This window comes from Eupeodes corollae, chromosome 2, assembly GCF_945859685.1.
Source record: "Eupeodes corollae chromosome 2, idEupCoro1.1, whole genome shotgun sequence".
NCBI classification, from domain to species: domain Eukaryota; kingdom Metazoa; phylum Arthropoda; class Insecta; order Diptera; family Syrphidae; genus Eupeodes; species Eupeodes corollae.
The window spans coordinates 49,156,435-49,168,509 of record NC_079148.1 but is presented as its reverse complement, the minus strand read 5'-3'; the positions used below and the strand labels follow the sequence as shown (position 1 = coordinate 49,168,509).

The following is a 12,075-nucleotide window of genomic DNA, read 5'->3' as shown; positions in this document are numbered from 1 at the left end:
AAAGGCCGATGTTGAATGTGAACCACTTCTATGCTTCAAGTTTTCTTCTGCATCTTATTTGTCATTTCTAAATCTTAGACTATTTCAATTTAAACAATGACGATTATGTCAGTAAATTTAATCGTCCAAATATGTTTACAATCAAAAAAATCGTGCAAGGGTTGTAGGAGATGTGAAAACAACAATGGCTCGGACTGAGGAAAATATTGCTAATATTCGCGATAGTGTGACTGAAGAGCCGTCCACCCCAATTTTCCGTCGTGCCCAACAATTGCACCTCTCTCGCTCGTCGTTGGTGAACATTATGCATAGACACACTTACAAAGGTGCAATTAAATCAATAACTAAAGCCTCTTGACCATTTCAAGCTTCATCAATGGTCAGAATGGTGGCAACGGCGTAGCAACTCAATTCTGCCTCAGCATCATTTAAAATTTCAACCATTGGATGGAGGTGTGCCGCCATTTAGCTGAAATTTTGTTCCATACATAATTGAACCATACTAATACTATTTCTCTAATGTAGGGTCTGATGCGAAGAAAATGGGTCTTGACATTAAAACGCTGACAATTTTACTGTCGTCAAAAAGAGTCGATTCACACCGTAGACTTGGTCGAAATGTGACAATTGACAGGTTCAACTTTGAGGTGGTAAACGAATTTGTTTATATGGGCACTGCTGTTAATTTTACAAATGACATCAGCGGAGATCAAACGCAGAATTACCCTTGCTAATCGCTGTTTCTTTGGCCTTAGTAAGCAGTAGAGGAATAAGGCCCTATCGCGGAGTACCAAAGAGACACTTTACAAAACTTTAATCATACCAGTTTTGCTGTATAGTGCAGAAGCATGGACCCTCTCCTAGTTGGATGAAGGATCACATTGGTATCTTCGAGAGGAAGGTTCTGCGTACGATCTATGGTCTGGTTTGTGTCGACAGGCAAAGTAACATATGGCAGAGAAGATTTATTCAGGAGTTATAAGAGCTGGTCAAAAAACTGCGTGTACAACGCTTAAAATGGCTAGGGCATGTCGAGTGAATGAACATTGAAGCTCCAGCCCGTAATATATCCAACGCCAAGGCTGTGGGAACAAGAAGCAGAGGCAGGCCTCATCTCTAGTGGAGTGATCAAGTTGAGCCGACGCACATCAACTTGGTATTCGAAACTGGAGGCAGCAACCTAGAGATCGAGTAAGCTAGCGAAAGTTATTACTTGAGGCCCAGGTGCACAATGCAGTGTAGCACCAACTAAAGTAAAGTAAGTAATGTTATCACAATAAAAATAAATTACCATAAATATTTAAATAATTTGTGTTTTGTTCAAAATCAACATCGGGCCTTAAAATTTAACAACCCTCTATAAGCCATTTCTGCATTGAGGAATATCAAATAGAGCCATTTTGGATTTATGTGAACGTGGCCATTTATTACTATTCTGCGCCACCTGTTTGTGAATTATAAAAATATGATATATATTTTGTTTTCTACCTTACTACGTTACGTCTTACGTTATTATCAAAACAAAACATATCAAATATCAAATAAACAAAAACAAAAAAACTAATTTAATTCATAGAATAGTTTTGTAAATTATTGCTTGCATTTCGATAACAATTAAATAAAGAAAATTATCTGAAGAATTTACATTCCTTGTTTATTGTTTACTCATACTTTCTTCCAAAGCTCTATAATTCATATTGTTATTTCTTGTATTTCTTTTGTTGCATTTGATCACCAATTTTCAGGTGTGTACACCAATAATCGGGTTATTTTCTTTGGCTTTTTGTTAATAAGAAAAATGTGAGTGATCAGTGAACAGCTGCTGCTGCTGCTGGTCATCCACATTTACATCAACATCCATCATCACTTCACTTGGAATTGGACGGACATATCAACAACCCAAGAAAGATTATTTTGTACTTTGCATTTTATAAAATAAACAAGCTTATCATTATCAATTTTACACTAAAAATGTGTGAATCAACTCGCTAAATTGATAAGACGGATTCCCTGACCTTCCTCCAATCAGTAACTGCTCCATTTTCTGTGCTATCTCAAAACAAATCAAAGCAGACCGCAATTCCAAACAAATTTAAGACTAAGAGAAGAAAAGGAAAGAAAAATAATAATAATAAAAAACAACGAAGTCGGCTGGTAATTAAACAGGTTTTATTGATAGATATTATTATTTTATTTGTTTTTTGATGTCTGGTGTTCTTATTACTTCTAGAATCTGGGGCTAATTTTATTTTTATTTTAGTGCAGGTGAAAGAGACGGACATTGGAGTTTCTTTGGAATGTGCCCATGCTTTGAGCTTCAAAATATATTAAAAAATATTTTTGTCAATTGTTTCTCTTACCTCTGATTCACAACAATTAGGTGAGTTTTATTGTGGGTTCGATCAAGAAAGCTAATTGTGTTCCATTTGTTTTACCTACTAGATTCATAATAAAAGCCGGAAAAAAGGAACTATGGCGGACATGAACGATGAAGTTGATGCGGTGACGCATTCAAAGGCTCTAATGCTTGGATTAAATGAACTTCGGAAGGCCGACAAACTGTTGGATGTTACATTGTTGGTTGAAGGTTCATCTTTCAAGGTGAGTTTCTAGTAGAGATGAAATTGAGGTTTACCAAAAAAATAAACAGGTATGGACAAAGTTTTTTTTGGTAATTAGGTCAACATATTTTGCCAATTTATGGTAATAAAAGTTCATAAAAGAGAAAGGGAATTTTGGTCTACTGTTGCCTACCAATAATTATTCTTCGTTGTTCTATGAAGAGTTCCTAAGTATAAAGGCTTTTTGAAGAAATCATTACATTACAAATTGTTGGTCTCTTTTTTAGATATTTCTTGGATGAATGAAAGCTGTATTAGATTTGGTCCACATTTCTCATTCATTCTCCTATAAGTGGAAAGTTCTATTAGCTTTTCGCAATAAGATCATTTTATTATGATTCCAGTGTATATAATTCTTCATGGTATTTTAAGATTTTTGCTGAGGTAAACAACCTGACGATGCAGGTGCATCCGGCAACACTCTGGACTTGTTTCTTACCGCTGATCATGATAAATGTGCGATAGATGTATTATTTTCTCTAGGCACATCAAAAACTCCTACGAGAACCTTTTGGTTATAAGAGAAAACCAACTGGGATCTACAGAATCTTGAACTAGTCACGTAGGGAAGTAGACTATATTGCAGATATGGTTACAAAGGATAACATTTATTTAACCCAACAAAATCATAGTTATTTGGATCAAAGATTTAAATTGCTACCAATTCCTTTTTCCATAGTGCTTGCATCGAGTAGACTAAACAGATATCAGAGAACTTTAAAATTATAATTCAGCATTGTTTTACTGAAACATTTGTTTCGAAACATGTTTCTCTGTCTGTAGAACTTCCACGCCTTCAAAGTTGGATAATGACCGCATACAATGCTGTGACTGGCCATTTGAAAATGGTTATATAATTAACAACACATTAAATATGGTTTGGCCATTGGCCGTCTACCAGATTGACAATGTATTAAAGTTGTTTGTATAATTAACCTAGTTGTTTAATTAAAAGTCTCCTTCGCGGATACGTTGTCTATAGCGCAAAGCGGTTGTAATATATTTATATACAATTTTCCAGCCTACTTTTCCATTCAGAACTTCCAATGTTTCGGCCAATTCCACCACAGCTGCCCCAAAAATATTTTATACGAAACTCTTTCAAAAGAGGACATCTTGCAATGAAGTGGTGTACATCTCTCATTAAGATTGCCATTAAGATTGCAATGGTCGCATAGGATCGGCAGATCTGGTCGATGTGGATTGTAATTTAAATTTAATAGTTCTCCTCTAACTTTAAATATAACATTTATCATACTTATGAGGAAACGGTTGAGGAGGTATCTAGGAGGAGATCTAAGTTTAGCTGTCTGTGAATCATTCTATGTTGCGAAGATTGAGCTTCCTCTATGAAACTTCTATACGCGACATGGCTTAACTTCTCTATTATTGTTTTAAAATTGTTTTTTAGATCCGAAGGGCTTATACCGGGTACAAATTCGATGCTTTCACCTAAGCTAAGAGCCAACTCCTCCCACTTTTTGACTAGATTACCCATGGATGACAAAATCTTTTTGAGTACTTGTCTCGGCAATCTTTCTTCGTCCATTTCCATCACCTTAATAATGTAGTCAAAATGCAGCTTTAAGGTCCTTAAGAACAATGGAGGTTCAGTTGTTTCCAAATGTAGCATATAAATTGGAGTGCAAATTGGTAGCCGAAAAATGCGCTTTAAGAAATACCTGGGGAATCTTTCCACCTCCTCGTATTGACAATACCCTCAAACTTGCACGCCATAAAGCATTATAGAAGCTTCTATCGCATGAAAAATGTTTGGCTTTGAACTATGCTCGATAAATTTATTACGATGCAACGTTTCCACAAAGAAAAAACTGCTCTTTTCGATTCCGCTAGCTTGGACTCAAAATGCTTTTTTCTGTTGAGGTTAGATGTTATTAAAACCCCTAAGTATTTGTACTCTCGAACAATTGCAACATATTCACCTTTGTACATCACTTTTCATTATTTGAATATCTTCCTCTTCCGCCCCGAAATATCATAATTTTATACTTCTGTAAATTAACTGACAGATTCCAATTTTCACAGTATGTCTCCAGTCTGTTCACCATACGCTGCATTCCTTCCATCGATTCAGATAAAAAACAATATCATTAAGATCAGTCCTGGTATCCGAGTACTTCCGAATTGGATTCCTCCTCCGACCTCCCCCAAGATATCATTAATAAACAAAACAAATAGTAGTGTGCTCAACACACAGCTTTGTTTAACTCCCATTTCTGTTGTAAACTCTTCAGATATATTCTACCCATCCCGTACGTAGGGCACATTACTTTCATACATCGCCCTGACAAGGGTGACGACTTTACTTCATACTCCAAGCTTATAAAGCTTATAAGCGTTATACCGGCAAATGAAACAAACTCAGCCCGAAAATCTACAAAAAAGGTGTAAAGTTTTTGTTTCCTTCTTTTGAAGTCCTCTGCAATGTTAATCAAACTGAATACTTGGTCTATAGTCGAATAGCTCTTTCTAAATCCTGCTTGAAATGGATTAAGATTTTCTTTTCTTCAGTGCAATGTGTAAGCCTTTTAAAATATAGAGTACTAAAAGGGAGATGTCCTTATAATTTTCCGGTACATCATAAGACCCACTTTTTGTGGAAGTGGTATATTAATGACCTCTTGAAGATTTCAGGGACGTCTGCGCTCTCAAAAATCCTGTTGAACTCCTCTGTAAATACGGATAAGAATGGAACAGTTGAACATATGGAACAGTTCTTAAAAAAACCTAACTGGAATTCGGCCTTCACCCGGAGCCTTACCTATTTTGGCGTTTTCAATTACATTTTTTAGCTCATTAGTCGACAATGGTGCATCAAGAAATTCATCTTTGAAATACGGAGCTGCGTATTGTGGAGCGGTGCAAATTGCGGCGCGTTGAGTAATTTCGCGAAATAAATACGGAGTTCAGAGCTTTCAGTGATACAGCAATTAAATTGGTTCTTCCGTTGATAGATTTGGCGGCTTTCCAAAATTTTGCGGATGACTTTGTCGTATTTAAAACGTTAATGTTTTGACGCTCCAGACTTTTTCTTCTTTCAAAGCAGAGTTGTTCAAATTTTGTATTGGCATACATTATATTGAAAAAAGATATGTTGAATTTCCTCAGCAGCTTAAAGAAAGCGAAAGATTTAGTTCTTGCTTTTAGGCAGTCATCGTCAAACCATTCCTGCCTAAAAATATTATAAACCTTAAATTCTACCATCCTTCACTTTCCCCTTCTCTCGTACAGTCGCATGGCTTAGCTTGTGTATCAAATTGCATTGTGTTTAATAACTAATGCAATTGATACACAGACTACGTCATCGTTGATATCAGATTGTTGACAACAAAAATTTTACTGTTTTGAATTAACAGGGCCGGATTCGATTCTTGTCACTACTAAGGCATAACACTAGTAGTGGCGTGTATCGAATAGCATTCTGTGGTTCAACGCAGTAATATTTTTCTTATAGTCTTCGTCTGTTTTGGTTTTTGTGTTTCTTTTATTTGCAATGGCTGGAAATTTCAGGGTAGATTATTGTAATATTCGTGGGCTTAGATCGAATTTTCTTTCTGTGTACTCCCATACTGCTTTAAGTTGCTTATCAGTTTTTGCCACAATATGGTCCCTGCACAAATTCTTTTTTCAATTTTATGTGGTTTAAATTTTCCGTGAATAAGCAAATCATTCACTATTGCTTCCTTTATCGAAGCCCAAATCTAGACAGAGTATCAACTTCTCGTGAATTTGATGCTTTGTCTGATTCCATCCAAAGAATTGTTTCGTCCTATCCTCGCACTGAAATCGTTGTTACGGGCGATTTCAATGTACACAATTCTTCATGGCTTCAACATTCGGGCCAGTCAACACCAGAAGGAGTGTGTGCTGAGATCTTCGCTGAGTTAAACCACCTAACTCAGCTGGTCAACGAGCCCACTCGAATATCGGACGTGGTAGGTCGAGCAGAAAACACTCTTGACTTGTTTCTTACCTCTGACCCTGGTAAGTACACTATTAGTGTCCTATCTCCTCTAGGCACATCTGACCATTGTGTCATATCAGCAAATTTCTCGTGTAAAAACTCTCCAGTTAAAGAAAGAGCTCCTAAGAGAACCGTTTGGCAATACGAGAAAGCCAACTGGGACGGTCTCAATAATTACTTTAGGATCTTTAACTGGTCACTATGCTTCCTCGATAGTGACGTTGACGCCAGCGCTGATATGATCACAAGTTTGATTCTCCTAGGAATGAGAACTTTTATCCCGAATAGGGTTAAAAGCATCAGACCTAAGGAAAACGCATGGTTTGATGCGAGCTGTAAAGAGGTTATTAGGGTTAAGAAGGTAAGTTTCCGTTGTTTTAAAGCCAATCCAACTGAGGAAAACCGGAATAAGTTCAAGCAAGCCAGGAAGGCCTGCAACGCCCATATTCGACGGACCAAATTTTTACATGACCAAAAATTACGGCAAAAAATACTGCAATGTCCCAAAGGCAGTACAAATTTTTGGTCATTTGTAAAAAATATGAGGAATTCTTCCTCTTCCTCGGTCCCTACGCTCGTTGTGAATGACACTCCATTTGTTAGCTCCTTAGAGAAAGCAAATCTCTTTGCTAGGCAGTTCTCCGCCAATTCAACTCTGCCAGTGAGTGGGCAAATCTTTTTTCGCACTCGTACCGTAGCGAGGGTCCTAAAAGATCTTAACATACACAAATCTGCTGGTCCGGATGGTATCCCCGCTATTGTTCTGAAGAGGTGTTCTTCATCGCTGGCAAAACCACTGCGTAAGCTTTTTCATCTGTCCTACTCCTCAGGTCTCGTTCCGAGCGGATGGAAAACCGCATTTGTCCAGCCTATTCCCAAAAAAGGCGAATCTTCCTCACCGTCTAATTATCGACCGATTGCACTTATGTCCCTTCTTTCCAAGGTCATGGAAACGCTGATTAATTATCAGCTCAAGAAATATCTTGAAGAACGGAAGCTTCTTAATGACCGACAGTATGGCTTTCGTAGCAATAGGTCCACTGGTGATCTCATGGTTCATCTCACCGAACAGTGGAACAAATCTTTACATAGCTTTGGAGAAAGTAAGATTATTGCACTTGATATTTCAAAAGCATTTGATAGGGTTTGGCATCAGGCTCTCTTATCGAAAATGCGTGCTTTCGGTTTGCATGAATCCCTCCTTCATTGGATTAGTAATTACCTTTCGAATCGTTCAATACAAGTTGTATTGGATGGATTCAAGTCTGAAAACCACAAAATAAATGCTGGTGTGCCCCAGGGCTCTGTTCTATCTCCAACACTCTTTCTCATTTTTATTAATGATCTCCTGTCTGCAACATCTAATCCAATACATTGTTTCGCTGACGATAGTACTCTTAGCTTTTCATATTCGTTTTCAGATTCACACCCCTCTTCTTCGGATGTGGAACTGCAACGACAAAATATGATAAGCTCATTAAATTTCGACCTAAACAGCATTGTACAATGGGGAATAAGAAACCGCGTGGAATTTAATGCTTCGAAAACGCAATGCCGTCTTGTATCGTTAAAGCGAAATATACCCCCGCTGCCATTATCCATAAATGGCACTTGCATCGAGGAAACTGAACATCTGGATATTCTTGGTATGTGTATCACCAACCACCTTTTGTGGAACGATCACATACGCGATGTCGCCAAAAATGCCGCAAGATGTTTGGGTTTTCTAAAGCGATGCAAGAAGTTTTTCTCCCCCTCTGATCTGGCTGTTATTTACAAGTCTTATATACGTCCAAAGCTTGAGTATAACTCCCATATCTGGGCTGGTGCTCCTGCAACTTACTTAAGCCTCTTGGATAGTATTGAACGTAGAGCATTTAGATTGATTGGTGATATTACCATCATAACATCATTTACGTCACTTGAACATCGTCGAAATGTTTCTTGTCTCACCCTGTTTTACCGTTATTTTAATGGTTTATGCTCTAGAGAAATAGCCAGCTGCATTCCTCCCCTTAAACAGTTCAACCGTAATACTCGCGCTTCTAGGAATGCTCATCAATATACCCTCGAGCCCATCTTCGGTCGTACTGTCAAGTATAGAGATTCGTTCTTTAGCCGTACTATGCGAATGTGGAATGCCTTACCACACTCTGTCTTTCCCAGCTATTGCAATATTCAGGAATTCAAAACCAATGTACACCGACATCTCCTTTCAACCCCTCTCTCCCTTTCCTAGTGCTCACACTGTGTCTACATAATAAGGGTAATATATCCCCTTGAGTGTGCGCTTATTATAAAAAAAAAAAAAAAAAATTCTACACCTGCCGGGACAGCTTTGAGTATCATTTGAGTCAGGTCCTTTAGTTGTAATTGGTTATGCAACATATGTGATGCAAGTTCCGAATTTAAATTATAACGATAAATGTTAAGAAATTTGTCTTTCCATCTCAGCTTGGGAAGCAGCCTCAGTTGTTTTTGTTGGTTGTATCTTCGGAAAAAGTCTGTTCAGCTATCCCAAAATCATTGACAATATTGTATTCCATTTGCCAAACACAAACCAATAGTCTTTTGCTGAGCACGATGTTGCTCAAATAAATGTATACTCGCCATTTTTATCGTTATTGCAGCTTCCGTTGAGCATTCTTGCATCCAGAGAATCGGCTATTTCCAATATTTTAGCGACTTTTGCATCACTTATTTCATCCTTAGACCTGCGATAGTGGTTAAAGATTGTTGAGGCAGTTCCAATAACAAAGCTATTTTGCGACGACCCAACTACCCAGTCGGTAAAGTTTTGTTTTGCGTTCTAACGGGTTCATCAATATTTTCTCGTGGAATTTGCATTTTGTGTTTTAAAAGGACACCTCGCATTATGGTAGAAGGATAACCATTAAGATTTTGATGACTTTTTTTCTTGGACGCAGTATTGATGATAATATGCCTTGCTTGGATTGATCGGAAATTACTAGTCTTCCAGATGCTGTTGGTTTTGATACCAGCCGAAAAGCAAACGATTTTCTTCACGGTAGATTTTTACATCTAACAACGATATTGTTTTGTTAAACTCATTTTCAATTGTGAAATGAATTTGTGGGTGGAATCCGTTTAGAGTTTTTAGTAGTTTGTCTATGTTTCTTTAATCCTCTATTGCAAATATGTCGTCAAAATATTTTCATCTTAAACGTGGTCCAAAACCCAGATCTTCAATAGTCGGAGAAAGTGGGTTGCCCATTGGCATCCCAAACATTTGTTTGTAGATAGTGTCTTTGTATTGAAGAAAACTGTTTTCATTAAGACGAAAGTCTAGAATCTCAATAAAAAAAAGTTTGAAAAGCCGACTTAAAACTATATTTCCACTAATCACAATAATTACACAAGTCGGTCAATAAATTAACTCAATTAAAAGTGAAAAAGTTTAGCTGAGATTTCTTAAGCTTTTAAAAAATAATCAAACTTCACATCCCATTAAAAATTGTATGTAAAATATTTCGGTCTAATCGACTAGCATGATTCAAATATGAGGTATTTGCAGTTCTTTTCAATAACCAATACTCTTCTATTAATAATTGCAGGCTCATCGAGTTGTCCTGGCGGCATGCAGCGACTATTTCGCCGCCATGTTCACAGATCCCATGAAAGAAGCCCAACAATCCGAAATAAAACTTATCGACATACCCGTCCGCGGTATGCACAGTTTACTCGAGTACGCTTACACATCGAAATTAGATTTAAATCGCAATAATATTCAAGATATCCTAGCAGCTGCCACCCATGTTCAAATGAATGCCGTCGTTCACTCCTGTTCCACTTACCTAGAATCTCAAATAGACATGGAGAATTGTGTCGACATAGCTACACTAGCTGATCTCTATTCGTTGAATAATCTCAAACACAAAACCTACCGATTTATTTGTGCTCATCTGTGGGAATTCGCTAAAACTCCAGACATGGATAATCTAAGCTGCGAACAGCTTGAGTATATTCTTAGCTGTGATTATCCTGTTGATTGTTCGGAAGAATTAGTTCTGCATATTGTAGCCGAGTATTGTGTGAAGAAAATAGTTTCCTTAGAAAATGCTACGAAACTCTTCACAAAAATCCGGTTCGATCAAATCAATACAATTGATTTTAAGATTTGGCCGGTGTTTCCTTCTGTTGATGAGGATAAGCATTTGCCGTACTTCAATGTAATGCGGGCGGCGGGTTTTCAGCAAAAGAAGTCCTGCAAAAAAAAGTATTCTAACTGTGATCTCCTGAGAAGCAACATTCTGACAAATACTCGAGGCATGGAATTGGCGCTAGTCAAAATTGGAGGTTTCTATATAAATGGAGTACACAATCAACTCAGTTTTGCTCTGCCCAATGAGCGGAAGTGGCATCAGCTCACTTGTATTCCGCACATCGAACAATGTAACTATGGAACTGCGGTTCTGGGCAATGATCTATTCGTTGTCGGTGGCTCGTACGATGTCTGTCTGAAGGAGTACATTCACGGGTTTGGGTTTCGCTATAGTGCTGCTAAGGACAAGTGGTCAACGATATCCCCCATACAGTCGGAAAGGTGTCGATTTTCGTTGAACGCAGTTGGAAATTTCCTCTACGCAGTTGGGGGAGTGTGTGACCAAATCGAGGGAGCGGACGACACTTGGCTCGAAGGTCGACGAGAGTCGAATTGTGAGAAATACAATGTAGAAGCTAATACATGGGAGTACATAAAGCCACTGAGAGAAAATCGAAGTCAACACGCCGGAGCTGTTCAGAATCACTTTTTATACATATCAGGTAAGTTTTAAACACCATCATATTGTAAGTGCCTAATTTTGGGTCTTCTCTATTTCAGGTGGAATTGATAGACATTTGGTGTTATCTTCGTTTTGGCGCTATGACACCCACAGTGACAATTGGCAGCAAATGAGCCCAATGCCAAAGCCGAGAGCAGACCATGTAATGCTGGCCATTGATGACAAGATTTATGCCTGCGGCGGTTGGTTTGAAGATCCGAACACCGGAACGAGGGTTCTAATCGACGATATCGATGTTTATGATGTTGGCACGGACAGCTGGTATTTGGAAACTAAAAATCCAGTTCCTACGTTCCATGCTGGCATTTCGGCGGTACGAAATAAAATTTACTTTGTTGGTGGACTGCTATCGGACGAAACAATAAATTGCTCTTCGAACGTTCAAACTTATGATCTTTTAGCCAAAGAATGGTCTACACTAACAGAATGGGAAGGAGCCAAACCCACATGGGAGTGTACGTGTGCTACATTTTATGTACCACGTTGTCGAGAAGGTATATAAAATAAAGAATAGAAAATACTCAGTATATATTAGAGTAGGTATTTTTTTCAAAACAACGACTATAGCTGCCTTTTATGGTTTGTTTTTAAATTAATTGTGTTATTGTAAATAATATTTATAAATATTTTATGTACAATCTTAATTGTATTTATACTTTAAAAA

The 12,075-nt window shown here is 37.8% G+C and overlaps 1 protein-coding gene across 1 annotated transcript; it reads left to right on the top strand.

The window, feature by feature from the left end:
- The first annotated feature begins 2,423 nt into the window (after window positions 1-2,423).
- Window positions 2,424-12,075, top strand: LOC129946177 (kelch-like protein 26). The gene is made up of 3 exons (XM_056056262.1): window positions 2,424-2,601; window positions 10,182-11,391; window positions 11,450-12,075. Exons 1-3 carry the CDS (start codon window positions 2,473-2,475, stop codon window positions 11,911-11,913), a joined length of 1,803 nt encoding a protein of 600 aa, XP_055912237.1. The 5' UTR covers window positions 2,424-2,472; the 3' UTR covers window positions 11,914-12,075.